The sequence below is a fragment of the Marmota flaviventris genome, chromosome 5, assembly GCF_047511675.1.
Source record: "Marmota flaviventris isolate mMarFla1 chromosome 5, mMarFla1.hap1, whole genome shotgun sequence".
Classification (NCBI taxonomy): domain Eukaryota; kingdom Metazoa; phylum Chordata; class Mammalia; order Rodentia; family Sciuridae; genus Marmota; species Marmota flaviventris.
Window position 1 is genome coordinate 98,600,051 of NC_092502.1, and position 15,820 is coordinate 98,615,870.

General features: G+C 33.6%; 1 protein-coding gene across 2 annotated transcripts in view; it reads left to right on the plus strand.

Moving 5' to 3' along the window:
• Nucleotides 1-15,820, plus strand: part of Edil3 (EGF like repeats and discoidin domains 3) — a 397,607-nt gene that overhangs the window by 288,864 nt on the left and 92,923 nt on the right. For both annotated transcript variants that reach the window (XM_027927824.3, XM_027927826.3), the window contains 2 exons: nt 1,100-1,244; nt 5,596-5,780. In XM_027927824.3, coding sequence (XP_027783625.1) covers nt 1,100-1,244; nt 5,596-5,780 — 330 coding nt within the window. The remainder of the gene's footprint in view (nt 1-1,099; nt 1,245-5,595; nt 5,781-15,820) is intronic.

The window sequence follows — 15,820 nt, forward strand, 5'->3', positions numbered from 1 at the left end:
TTTCATCACAAATGAGCCTTCAGGAGAAGCCTATGTTGAAAATGTTTCTGGTGATTTTTGCTTTTAATTGGGCTAGTGAAATGAAGAGAGCAGGAGTTTCTCCAAGTTATAAACTTACAGCAGTTGTTATTTAAGATGTTCTTAGATTTTAACTAGAGTTCCAACCAATACTTTTTGCAAAGTTAGCAAAGCCTTCACTTTCCCAGAAGTCAACTTTCAATTTCATCATTACTGATTTTACAGACAGTATGTATCTTTAATCAAATAGCTGTGGATCAAATCTACTACTTTAAAAATATTCTACAGGAAATGGATATAATATGCAATACAATATGATATTCAGAATTTTGAAATTGTTTCTCAAAAATTTTAAAATTAGAGATATCAGAACTGCAAATCATCCCATTTTAAAATCATGCATCAGATTAAAATCTGAGAAATTTTTTGAAATATTTTTTAAGTTACCCTCTCAAGTGAATTTAAATAAGATTTTCTGTTTGCCAGGTTTATAAAATGTATACTAAAAATGAGATATAAAGGAACTACTTGATTTTTAAAAGGAAAGTAGCTTTTACTGGAGAATACCTATAAGGAATTGTCAGCCTCTTTGCCATGATCTGGGACTTGTTGATAAAGGTAATCTTTATCAGTCAAACCCTAAGCATCATAAATCTGATTATAGCACTAGAAAGACAAAGTAATCAGGAAGCACTACTGGAAACTAGTCTTTACTCCAAAAAAATGTACTGAGTTGCAAAATGAACAGATAGACCCAGATTCAGTTGAATGATTGAAGGTGCCGTTTCTCAAAAAAGAGAGAAGTAGTCTCCCAGTTCTAAGGGCTGGCCTTAATATTGATAAGACCACCCTAAGAAAGTATGCCATAGGCCACAGTGGTTTATAGCTTTAATTAGTTTTTTATCTATGGGTTTTTTATTCACTACTGATGGTAAGGTACTTCTTAAATGCTCCAGGCCCAAAAATATTTAATATAATCTTTTAAGAATTATGTGCAATGAGGGTAAAGGTCAGCATAGAAAATAAGTAAAGAAGCTACTGCATTTAATAAGTTAAAATTCTGTATTATGTCTTTGACCAGGTGTTCCGTGGAAATGTTGATAACAACACACCCTATGCTAACTCGTTCACACCCCCCATAAAAGCTCAGTATGTAAGACTCTATCCCCAAGTTTGTCGAAGGCACTGCACTCTGCGAATGGAACTTCTTGGCTGTGAACTATCTGGTGAGTCTCATATTACCTCTTTCTGTACTGTCTTTAAAGAAAATAAAAAGCACATTTGTATGTAGTCTGCTACTAACCTATAGCTTTCCAAATACCCATGGAAATTCATTTCTGCTTCAAAATGTCCAGGGCATGTTTCAGTCAGCTTGCCACTTATGCATAAAATGAACAAGTTCAAAAGCATGTTATAGAATAGAATTAGTATAGAAATAGTAATGTATTTTGTGGAGTGGCCAAATAAAGTACAAACAATCCTCACGGGAAACTTGTCAAATTTGGATGTATCTTATTGTTTTGGGTAGAAACGGTGATTTATGTTTTGTGACTGGAGTTCAGCATAAAATGGAATCTGTCTGACCTCATAAATTGCAGTTAAGTTTACGATATATAGTACAGGAAAGTAAGCTTTGTCGTTGTCTACCTACCATAAGAACTTGGTGCTTTTTTCTTCTTTTAGATTTTATAAAACATGTAAATTTATCATTCCTCCCTAGGGAACAATACTTCAATACCAAGATTGCTACTATAAATTTATTCTGGGATCATTCTTAGCTAGCAACCTGATTATTGTACAAATAGTGGTTATCCAGCTCGAGAATAATCTATCAAAGGACTCAGCGTTAAGTAATTCTCGTCCTCTGGGAACATCAATACTAGACATAAAGATGAAGACTTAATGCGTAGATCTAACAGTGGTCCTATTTCATTATAGATAGATTCTGAACAAAATATAAAATCTTCTAGAGGTACTTCACTGTTCTATATTTTTAGTGGTTGTTCTTATGTTTCTAGCCTCAAACTTTTCCTATATTTGCCACAGAAGCACCAAATTATTTTGTTCAAGCAACTGAGAAGAAAATTTGAAGTTCATGTGTGTTCACTTCTTAGCATAACCTCAAAAATGTGGAAAATATTTATCAACTTAAAACAATACCTTTTGAGAAAATAGAAAATTAAGTCCTTGGAAAGAGACAACTGTGTGGTTTGATTGATCTATTAAAGTGCATACTTTATATCCATTTCACTTCTTAGTTTTATTTGTGATACCTAAAAAGGGAATGTTTTTATTTTATCTTGAGATGGCACCTCTATAAGTTTGCCAGGATGATGTCAAACTCACAATCTTCCTGCTTCAGTCTCCTCGGTAGCTGGGATTACAGGAGTAAGCCACCACACCAGGCTAGGGAATAATTTTTAAACAAATAAAAAGTAGCACTAAAATGTGAACAATTTTTAATTAGCCCATTGCATTTAAAGAAATTAGATTGATTACTCTAGATGAGTGAATCTATTTTAAGAATTACATTTCATATTCTATATCTGCATATTTTATGAAGCAACCAATACACAGCTTTAGTGCAATTAATTATTCTAACAGATTTTTTTTTCTTATTTGGTAATTTCAGTCAGTTTATTGGCTGTCAGTAAATCTTTGAATCATTGCTGTATAGTGTTTGTGTTGCATGTCACTATATCACCTGAGGCCAGTGCCATCCCTAAGCCATTCATCATAAAGTAATCAGGGGGAAGCCTCAATATGATGAGGTTCACTATAAGCCCTGTGGTTTTTAGTTGCTCAACATCACCTTCCCCAATTTTTCAGTCTTCTGATTCATGAGGATCAGTCTCTCGTACATGGCATGGATACACCCCTAAGGTGTAAATATATTTCACTTTCAAGTTTGACAAGAGGTTACACCTGACACTTTACAGATTTTGTTTTCTGAAATAGAAGTAATGCTCTACTTTCCAAGTCTGCAAATTGATTTTGAACTTGCATGCAGAGAATAATACCTCGCAGTGGTTGTTTTTAAAAACTAGAGCATTTTACTATAGAAATAACCAGTTTCCGTGTTAATACCTTAATTTGCTCAGCTGCTGTTCACACTGGCAAAAGAGTTAATTATTTTTATGTGCATGAAAATAATACAAAATTGGAATTTGTGATAGAGGGTATATTGGCAGAGAAGTTAGCTGTAATACTTGGAAATAAATACACACATAAAAACCCAAACTATTTTCTTTAGTGGAATGCAATGCTGTAAATTCCTTTTGTTGTTGTTGTTGTTGTTTGCTTTTTGCAATAAATTGTCATACAACCTTTAACCCTGTCAAGAAGATCAGTAGTTAATCTCTTTGTAGACCCTTAAAAATAACAACTTTTAAATTATCTGAAAGAGATATGACTTATGTGTTTGGAATAAAATAGACCAGACCCTAATTAGAGGAATGAAACTCAATTACTTATTCTTTAAGCAAATAATTACTCAGCATTTCAGCCTGCTAAGAACTATACAATAGAATGAGTATGAATTTAATTTTATGACTAAGAAGAATTAGTCAAAGGCATTCTTTTTCTATATAATCCCTAAACTGGTATTCTATATAAGAGAAGGGGAGAAAACAACTACTTTTATTTTCCCTTGTATCTATGACAACTAACATTTTATAAAGACTTAGGAAACAGTGGTGGGGTGGGGGTGTGGATAGAAATCTAACCAAAATCTTTATAGCAGACAATGCAAGTTACTTTAGAATTAGATAAGCAGCATGCCAACAGGGGTGTTAAGACTTTATAAAATTTTTGAGAGTTGTTATGATATTTTTCTCACTCAAATTTTGCTTTTAGGTATTAATGCTATCTTTACCATAGGACTCAGGATGTATTCCTCCTCAGCAAGACTCCTGTAAAGATAACAACCCTCCATGCCATTTTTTTGTCATGGTTGGGAAGGATAGGACATTCCTAGGCAGTGGAGGTCAAGACAAAATTGGAGGATACCCAAGGAAAACAAGTGACCTAGATTGACCAGGACAGAAGACAGTTGGTTGTGCTTAAGAATTATCAATGAAGAATTCTAAACCAATCTCTCAGCGCTTAGACATAAAATGGCCTAGTTCTAGCAACTTCAGTCAGTCACAGGATCATCATTAGTACTCATTAATAAACTGATATTTGGAGACTTTTAACATTGTTTTTTGTTGGAATAAGTTTTATGGAAATAGTAAAAATAGCCAACCCTTACTAAATGCTAAGTGTGCCAGTAATGCTTATAAGTTTCATGTTTATTAACTAATTTCTTAGAACACTTCTTGAGGTAGTTTCTATTATTATCACCATTTTACAGATGACAAAACTGAAAGTGGCTAAATAACAAAAATACAAGACCACTCAGCCAGTAAGTGGGGGAACAGTAGAATATACGAAGAAGGTATCAGATTGGATAAGTCAGTTCTTTTATCTTTGCTTCCTTGGTCAAACTTACTTTGTGACTATCTTGGCTAAATTATAACAATTTGACTTAAGAAAGCCTCAGTCACTAGCTAAAGATGATTGAATCATGCTTCCTATTACAAACTCTGTAAATAAAATTTTGTCAGTCATAGTTTGAGATTGGGAAATTATGTGTGTGTGTATATGTATATATATATATATATATATATATATATATATATATATATATATATATATACACATACACACACACATACACACATATATGTATACACACACAAGCATTCTTAATTGGTGGAGAAACATAAATTTTGTACCATATCAATCTGGAAAACGTGGTAGATTTGAGAATCTTCCAAGAATATTCTAACAGTAAAATTTATTAAGTATGATTGAAATGTTAGCACTTACAAAAAGATGTGTCTAGTAATGGCTTTTATTAGAATTTGCTTATTTTCTTTTGTTATCTCATTTACTAGTTTATATTCCATATTGTACAAGCTAAACATTGAGTAAATATGAGTTTCCTGTCTTGGGGTAGAAACCATATTGGTACAGTAAGAATCAGTGGTGAAAATTAGGAAATATTTCTTAGACAACAAAATGCTGTCCACTTCAGAATATAACAGCAGAACAGTTTGTGGAAATGATTTTGTACTGGGGGAATTTTCATTTGCAGTATTATGAAAACAAATAAAAGAAAACCGAATATACTTTATAAGAAAATGTCCCATTTTTAAAGACACAATGAAACTGTTGAAAACCAGGGAAGAGTCACAAGGCTTCCAGTAATGAGACAGGAGAGAGCATTTCAGCATTGTTTTCATTTTGCAAAATCATCTATCACACAAAAGTAGTTCGAATTGTCTGTCTTATTTTCAATTTTTCCAAAATATATTCAGACAAAATAGTCTGAATTGGCTATCTTGTTTTTCTATTTTGTTCTAGATTTGTTTCTGATTATGGCCCATTTTTTTTTTTTTAATTTAGATGCTCTCTCTTTGGAGGAATGAATAGCATTTTGTTTAATCTTCTCTTGCCTATCGAAAATGAGTGCAGAGAAGCTACAGGATGACAAATAATTTTTCTCACAGAGCCTTTATCATTTTCTTTCAGGCTGTTCTGAGCCTTTGGGGATGAAATCAGGACACATACAAGACTATCAGATCACTGCCTCCAGCATCTTCAGAACGCTCAACATGGACATGTTCACTTGGGAACCCAGGAAAGCTCGGCTGGACAAACAAGGCAAAGTGAATGCCTGGACCTCTGGCCACAATGACCAGTCACAATGGTTACAGGTAACATTTTTAAGTTGTTTCACCACTCAAGGTCCCCTGCCTTACAAGATTTGCTGTTGGTTAAGTGACTATTGAAGTCATCACATTCACACAATTTTAAGTGTGCCTTTGTTTGACTTTGGCTTACCTAAATTGGTAAAACAAAAATTCCTTATAAAGTCATGTCCCTGGACTATTTTCAGTCTGGTGTTGACTTATAGATGCTATCAGGTTGATATTGCAGACTGTAGCAGATGGCAGAGCTTCTGCATTAACTTGCATCTTTTTGAATGCTTTGTGTTAATACTGATTTTGAAAGTTTGATGGCAGGAATCCAAAGGACATTGAAATCATGTCACTGACATGCAGTAGTCTCATAGTATCACTACTCATGACATATTAGCTCTTTACCTGTGACTGCTAGGCAATGGAGCAATTTTATTATACTCACCCGACAGAACTTGCTTATAAAAGGAAAGCATAGATTCCACAGAGTCATTCTATCATTTGCACATGACATGAGTTGACAGTGCTTTTTAAAACAACCTTGAAATGCACTCATTTGTGTAGTAATTTTGAGTGTGCATGGAATTTTTTAATGTCTCCTGTGGCAAAGAGAGAGAGAGATCAATTTTATAATCACTTTTCTTGCTAGAACTGAGTTCAAATCTTATTTATTGTTATGCAATATGCATGAGTTAAAAGTTTGTGATAATTATTGTATGCCTGGAAATTGTTAATTTTTTTTTTTTAAATAGCAAATACTACCCCTCTACAAGTCACATTTGCTAAATCTGAAACTAATTTAATCAGGTCACCTGAAATTTGCAATAGTCCCTTTTCAAGTCTTTTCACTTGGTTTTACTTTTTTTTAAGTGGAACAAGAAATATTCACTGTTTCCCTTCTTTCCCTTTATATTCTTCATGGATTTTTATTTATCCGCAGTTATATCAAACCCTTATGTTAGCTATCACACATTGTGTATTATTATGCATGTATTACGGTTTTGAAAGTAGGAAGTATTTTTTGTCTTTCTAGCACCCAACCTGATATCTTTGTCTTGCATGTAGCAGTGTTTATTAAATTAAGTCATTTGCTTCACAAAGGTTTATTCATGATGCACCCATGCAGCACCAAATGATAAATAGTGAAGACACACAAGCCAGCAACAACTCTGTTCCTTCTCTTTAAATGTATTTCTTAAAATCTATCTTTACTTGACTTATATGACACCAGACTTTGTTTTCCTCCTAGCTGATGTTTCCCAGTGTTCTTTACAGGCCACACTGTTACCCTCCTGCTGATGTCTCTTTCACTAACTCTATCAACTCAGATTAACATTTTTAGAAAATCCTGGCAATTTCAATTACTATATAGAGGATTCAAGTGCTCTAAATCACTTCTTGTCATCCCCACTGTCATGTCATAATCTGTACAACCAACCTTTCACTTGGGTTTCTACTAAAGTCTCTTAATCAGCTTTCTTGTTTCTGATGTGAGTCCTTTAAAAAAAAATATATTTCTGGAGCTGTAACTACTGTGTGTGTGTGTGTGTGTGTGTGTGTGTGTGTGTGTGTGTCTGATATGAAAATATTACTCTTATTCCCTTATTTAAAAATATATCAAATAATTTCTTTCAGCCTCAGAATAAAGTACAGATTCCTTAATGTAGTCTAAAAGTCTTTGCATGACTTGGCCCCATTTCATCTTTATGATAGTCTTTTAAATTCACTTTAGTTTCTCAAAGGAAACACTATCTGTCTCTTCCCATTCTTTCATAAATCCTCTTCCTAGAGGAAAAGAATAGGGAGAGCACTTTGGATCTACCTTTCTCTGTGATGGTTTAGCTGCCAGCTGCATCCTACCCACATCTGATTTAGATCCCTTCTCATATACCATGGTCTCTCTTTATCCTTGGGGGATATACTCCAAGATTCCCAGTGGATCTCTGAATCCATGGGTAATACTGAACCCTACATATACTTTCTTTATTTTCCTATGTGAGCTGTAGCATTGCCAAAAATTACCAGAGTTAGTTTGTCCTTATGCCACAGTGCCACCTTTACATTATTACTCCCAAGCTTTTAGGTCAGTATTGAGTAAAATAAGGGTCACTTGAACACAATCATTTGAATATTGTGTCAGTCACTCTATAACCAAGATGGCTGCTAATGGATCTGTGGGCAGGTAGGGGTTGGATACACTGGACAAGGAGATGACTTACATCCTGAGCAGGACAGGACTGAACAGCATAGTATTTCATCACAGTACCCAGAATGGAATGCCATTTAATTTTGGAAATTTCCATTTAATATTTTCAAACCAAGGTTGACTGTGTAACTAATACTGTGGAAAGTGAAGCCAGGGATAAGGAAGAGTGCTGAATTCATGCATTCTCCATAATTTTCTCACAGCAACATCTTGACACTGTATTAAAAATTGTGGTTTTGCCCTAGTTCATTTGCTTTAGGAGGACTAGGACATTGCCTGTATTGTTTACTTTCTCAACTTGTTGTCCAGTACCTAACCAAATACTTGAAGCAATATATGACATGTTGTAGGTACTCCTTAAAGATTTGTTGACTTAGTGAGTGACTGATTATTTCATAGAATAATTCAAGATGCATATTTGGGACTAAGAGTACATAAGTTTGAGTCCCCAACTGTCACATATTTTCCCATTTCTTTTTTTGGTACTAGGGATAGAACCCAGAGCCTCACACATACTATGCAAACATTCCAACCCTGAGCTACACCCCCAGCTCAATATTCTCAAAATTTAAAATGACATGTACAAAAGAAATCTGAAATATTGTATCAAAAGCAGTCATTTTAATACAACAGCTAAATTTTAATAATACATAACCTTTTGAGTTTTTACTATGAAGAAATCATGAAAAAAATCTTCCATTTGTTAGACTTGACAATGGTAAAGTTAAACTTCTTTGTTGCTATCATTTATTTTTAAATTGTAAATATTCAAGTCATATTTTATGCTAACTTGGTATAGCTAATATTATTTGTGAGTCTCAATGCCTTCTGGAATAAGACAAAACATTTTACACTCCAAAAGTAACTCAGGCTGGTAGACTAGACGTATCCACATAAAGCAATTGCCAGTGGCAAATTTTCTTGAGAAAGATAAAAATAAAACAAATATTTTACATGAATCAGGGTGTGATATTTTTCATTGCAAACCCTCTATCCATCACCATGTTTCAGATGGCTTTTCAACTGTCTCCTTAAAGTCTCTTGCCTGCTGGAATCGATTCATCCTGCTGATGACAGATTTTCTGTCAATTCAAGGACCAGTTCTTCCAGTAGATGTCTAATTTTTGTTGTGTCAAACATATTCAGACTCCTCAAGGCAAATTAAATTGACATCTTTCTTTTTAATTTATTTTTTTTCTGACTTCATGCAAGAAAAAGCTCCAGTATTGTGACTATTTTTAGTATTTTCCCCTCAGGAGAATATAATCTGCTCAACTGCATTGTTGGCATTAGTGCTTGTTAGTGTCTTTGTTAAAAATAAGATTAATATTTTTATAGATAACAATGCACAGGGTGATTTTGTTTGGGAGCTGCTGATATAGAGATCAATTTTTATTGCTAATTGAGGTTTTTGGAGTTATAAATTTAGTTATATTTTTAAATACACTCTTCAGAAGAAAAGACATTTCTGTCATTTAAATTCCTTTCCTTCATTATTAATTTCTTACTGATTGATTTTTAAGAAATTTCTTCCATATAACAACTATACATGTGATCCTTTGTTATTTCAGTTTAATGTGTCTGACAAAACCTAATCAAATAGTTCTGCAGATATATTTTTGTAAATGAAGCCTTCATATACTCTTACACCTAACTGACATATTTGAAGGAATCATTATTTTAGTTTTGGTTTGGGGTTTTACTGTTTTGTTCTTTTTTTTTAACTCCCACTTACTCACAAATCATTTTAACATTTCTAACATTGTATACTCGTTACAACTCTAGTATTTCTTCCAGTCTCTTCTATAAAGTTAAAGGCTACTGTGTAATTTTTAAAAACTGTACCAGCCAGGCACAGTGGTGCTTGGGAGGCTGAGATTGGAGAATCACAAGTTCAAAGCCAGCCTCAACAACTTAACAAAACCCTGTTTCAAAATGTAAAAAACAAAAAGGACTGAGAGTGTAGTTCAGTGGTAAAGTGCCCCTGGGTTAAATCCCTAGTGCCAAAAAAAGAATTGGGCATATGGAACTGATTAGCTTCCCTGAGTTACTGTTAGTCATAAAAGTGTTATGCTACTTCTATCTGAACTTGTTAAAAATGTATCACATCCACAGCAGTCCTAGATGAGGCATTTTTCAGAACTCTGAAAGAATGTTGTTCTATCACTGTGATGTTTATGATGTCCTCCAAAACATTAAAACTCAACCAAAACTTTTAGCCAAAAGCCATACAATGTGTTTTCCAAAAGCTTCCTAAAACTTAAAATTTCAGTTTCTGCCTCTCAAAAATCTTATCAACATTTAAATTGGAAAAATACTAAGTCATTCATTCCTGACTCATGGCTGGATATCCCCAACACATTATTGGATTAGATTTTAAACCTTGTTATAAAAATAAAGTGACATTTCACTTACAGAGATTTTTTAGGATCAAACTATTGGCTTCTCTGGTTACTTTCTTTGTAAAGAAGCTTGGAATTGTGTCAGATTGCTATATGGATTAAATAAGCTCATGGTATATGTATCCAGTACTGGGAAGTCCTTTCTTTCTCTTCTGGTGGTTTGGGTAACTTTAGGATGAAAACATTTAATACCACCAATTAAGAATGCAAATGTGTGTGTGTGTGTGTGTGTGTGTGTGTACTCTTCAATTCAAAATGGAATTTCCAATAAAACAATAAAATGCAAAGCATTATATTAGTGGATAGGCTGCAAAGAGCCAATAATGTAGATAAATTACCTAAATTGACATTAGTGTGCCACACATGGTGGCACACTCCTGCAATCCCAGTTACTTAGGAGGCGGAAGCAGGAGAGTCACAGGTTGGGGCCAGACTTGGTGACCTAGTAAAACCTTGTCTCAAAGTAAAAATAAGAAGGAGCTAGGGAGGTAGTATAGTGATAGAGTACCCCTGGGTTAAATCACCAGTATCACACACACACACACACACACACACACACATACACAGACACAAAAAAAGCCATGGCATTGGTAAACAAAATATTTGAAATGTATTTATCTGGTAGTATCAGATTTTTAAACTTCTTTACCTGGAAGTAGTAATAATAGATATTAATAATTTAAAATGAGTATTTCCAATTTACCATTACCATTTACCAATCTTCTCTACTGAAACTCTGATCTTACTAGAATGGTTAAGTGTTTTATATTCACTACCACTGACTTAACAGATTCAGTAAATTCTTCCTTCATTTATGCTTAGAGTAAACAAACTGATCAAAATTAATTATGAAATTAAGATGTTTAATGGAATTCTGTCAGAAAGAGGGGCATCACTTGTGATTATCTCATAAATCATGAAGAAATACACTAATGTATTTTGGTGTGGTGCATGAAGCTAAACAAGGACATTCTAAGAATGAACCTGGATTGATTAAAAACTTATTTTAAAATAAGACATCTTAACGTTTTTCACAGTGCATACACTTTGTATGCATTCACTGTCTCATTGGTGATGACTATGGAAAATGGAAAATCACTGTCCATAAATAAATCTAGTAAAAATTCACAGAGAGTAACAATACAAATGACCATCAGGAAGCAAATGTCACAGTGTAACCTAGGAAATGGCCTTTTGGTCTATTTCACAGGACATTTGTTAATTTAAGGTAGTCTACATAGTATTTCAATCAAATTAGTAGAATTAATAGAGTTGTTAGACTGCACATTTTATGTTGACCTTTGTCAAAATTGCATCTAACCTCACAGAGCCTCATTTCAATACTAATTTTGTGGAATCGTGAAGGAAAGCAATTGAATTCAACTTTCAAATTAAATAAGCCTTATTTAATTTTAGTTCATTTCAAAATTGTAAAAGGGAATATTCTAGCCACAAAATTCACAAATCTTTAAAAAGCCACTGACTTCCCTTTCCCTATTTACTATTTATTTACAGGGCAGTTGAATGAAAGTTTTTCAAGGATCAAGTGACCACTAGGCCTCTAGGAACTATTTGTCAATGTGAAGGATTATTCTCAAGTATTTTCATAGAGAGTAAACAGTAAGCTATGTGAAAGATCGCCTATAAAGAAGTTCTGAAAGAGATCAAGCAGTGCACCTTATTTTGTGCACTTTATTCCCTGCTTTCATAATGTTGATATATTCTGAATGACACTAAATGAATCAAAGAATGCCCCTGCCATACATAGACTATAAATCATCCTTAAAGTTATATCATAATTTTATGCTGTCAAAGGGAGTCTCTACTATCTAATTCAAAAATAGATCTTTTAATAAACAAAACAAAATGGAGTAGGATATTTGTGTAGAAATACTTAGCGGGCAAAGAAAAGTTCAGCCAGGAATAATGTACTATACTGAGATCATAATTTGAAATCCAGATATATGGATTGGACAGCAGATAAATCACATCAATATTCTGGGACTCAGCTTTTTCTTGTTGTTATTTTAAAGATGCAGACATTACAAAAGAGATCACCTCCAGGTATACCTTCTGCTTTTAAAAACTCTCACATCTCGAGTATCTAGTGTCTATAAAATTCTAGTACCTATATGATAGTTGACTAAATCTAAAGAAATAAAAATTATAAGGACAACCAACTTATTTCTCCATAATGAAATCTAAGCATGAAGTTAACAAAAAGACACCATAATTAGTGATTGGCACAGAAATAGCCACCTAACTTTAGAAATGTTAACTTCAGAAATGTTAACATTTATATAATGCATAGCATATCTATGTAATTTCTGATATGTAGCTTTTACCTCCCCATCAGTTCAAATTTTTGGTCATTTGTGTGTTATATCTCTTCAAGAATAGCTCTTTTACACTTGGAAAAATGAGAAATTATATCCCATTTGATTCAAATGTATGATATGTCAAGATCATTGTATTGTCATGAGCAACTAATAAAAAAAGAATACCTCTTTTAAAAACTCCCTAAGACTGGGAAAGAAGACATATATGCCATTATTAAGTACCAATACACAAACAAATATAGAAAATCATGAAAAATATTTGAAGGAAACCATCATGGTAACAGGAAAAAGATTAAGTTTTGATAAAATGGTGCAGCCTTGGAAAGATAAGCCTGGTGGTACATAAAAATTGGGTGGAATCCTTGTGGATCAGAAGTTATTTTGAATGACTTCATAATTTTTTAATTTAAATAAATATATTTGAGGCATCTGCTCCAACAAAATACAATGCCAGTTGCAAGGTACACAAAGTCATATTCAACATTGTGTTTACCTGCATGTATGGTTACTGATGCCCTACTTTTTATAGATTCAATATTGAAAAAGCAATAAACAGAAATAAGGGAAGTTGGATGGTTCTGTTTAGAAGCAGTATTTGAAACCACTGAAAAACTGAACAGCAGAATTTGTATATGCACAGCAGGCCCATTCAGGCTTTTATGATCATGAGCATTAAATGACTTCTGATTTCTTTGTGGGCAAATGATTATTTATTTGTTGCATATCAGTTACTTTTGCACTAACAAAATATGTTTCCAAGAATGATAACTGTTCTCTTCTAAAAATATGAATTAAAGAAATATGCCAGTGAGTAAAAATTAGAATTTGGTAATACCCTTTTAAATAAGATGAACATTTTGTAAAGACTCTCAAAGAAAACTGGAATAAATTTTGATTGGATCTCATTGTCTTTAAAGTAGCCCTCAAAGTTAGCTAACTTATGTTTGTTTCATAATGAGGTCATGGAGTCATAGAAGCTTGCTAAAGATTGCATGGCCAGGATATAGTGGAAAGAGGAAAACACAAGCTAAGTAGCTGGTGTGATAATTTTTACCACAATCTTTATTAGACCAGTTAGTGAGTGATGTGACTAATTGCTTCAGGATTTCCATTGGATTAGGGATCCCTTCTATTGCCAAATCCTAGCCAATGCAGTTCCAGCCACTTACCCTGTCTTGGATGAGAGCAACTGGTATATCTGCAGCTCCTACTGGTCAACTAATTTGTGGTTTCCTATTATAAAATTTAACCTTTACAGCATTACTCAACATTGAATACCTACACAATATTAAATATTTGAAAAATGAGAAATGCAATTTATTTTTATTTTTATTTTTTTGATACTGCAGATTGAACCCAGTGGTACTTTACCACTGATACATTCCCAGTCCTTTTTATTTATTATTTTGAGGCAGGGTTTTGCTAAATTGCTGAGGGTATGGGCTCAAACTTGCGAGCCTCTTGTCTCAGCCTACTAATTCACTGAGATTATAAGCACATGCCACCCTGTCCAGCCCAATTCCACTTTTTTTTTATTTAAAATAAAACAAATAAAAAACAGGAGGAGAAATTTTAATATTTCCTTCCTACAACCCAGTATTGTGCCTATTGTGCCTATTGATCCGTCTGGCAGTCTTAATAATGGTTAAACTCACATGGTTCCTATGCATTGCTTTGTCCTAGAGACCTTCGTAATTTTTCCTTAAAGCCAGCAATGCTGTAATGAATAGGTAATTCACTTTTGCTTATATTCAGTATTATAGATATCTCTCATTCATAAAGTATTTGTTAGCTAATGTCAAACTAAAATAATTTATTTATACCAAATATTGCATTCATTATCTATTTATTAATAAATTAATATTTCTGTTGAGGAAACATGGCACAGTGAAGCAACTATTAAATCTCTTCTGTCTCATTTGTTTTATACTGCTGTCACAGTTCACCTGCATGGTACATATCCTGAGAACTGTAGGTCCGCGTAGCCATGTCCTTTCTTGCACTAACCTATGGTCACATTCTTCTCTGAGATCCTTTAAGATGTGGCTAAGCTCACATCTATTTGCCTACAGGTCCCAGTTAATCACTTTTGGAAATCAATTTATATTTTAGAACAAAAATAGATATGCATTTCTTTGATCAGGTGATATTGCCACCTCAGTACCAAGGCAGAACAAGGTTTGCCTGACTCATTAGTTAGGTTCTTTGCCCAGGATTAGCCTCTGATTCTTATCTCCATGGAAGTTTCAGACCCTGTCTGTCTCTTGAGGGGCCAACCTGATGTCTGTCACCTTGACAAGGCTTTCTCAGCATGTCTGGAGGCAATTTGCTGCCATCTTGACTCCATGTTAGACTCTCCTCCCCTCTGCTCTTTTGGTTCTGGTCCTTGCCGTGACTCTAAGCTGTTCCTCAGTATTCACAATTTCTATTTTCCAGACACTCCTTTTCTTCATATAGTTTCGCTACCAGAATAGAGTCCTCCTGAGCACAACCGCCCCTATAGTTTTCAAAATGATCTTTTTCCTAATCTAATTATGAACTGATAAGGTTGGAATTAGACATATCACTCTAAAAATGCAATATTCCAAAATAAATTAGGTTCTCTTTCTCCCCAAATAATTAATTTTATCAACATTTCCCAAAATATATCTTGAAAAGCATTGCTTCCATAAGGTGCTTCCAAAAAGAAAAAGTTCAATGTGGAAATAAATTTGGTAAATTCTTCATCTTTTCTTATTACTATTGCACATGTGTATTAACATAGTAAAGACTTCCAGGAATGCTATAAGGAAGTGATTTGTTTAACTTTATTTTACTTAGTGACTTTTAAACTTATTTCATCAGGAAGTACTTTTTAAAAATAGCCACCTTAATATCCCCAGGAACTACTTCGTAATATGTGGTATTAATTGAATTGCATTTCTGTAACACTTTCTTCTTTTCAATGGGCTTTTATACTAATTTTCTTTAGTGTATATTTTAAATAATCTGGATACATATCACCATTTGTGTAAGGTATTCTTTCTCAATTATGATAAAACAATTTTCAGAGATTACCTGATTTTATTCTTTAAACAAGAAAACTTGGTCCCAAAATCCAGTTTCTCT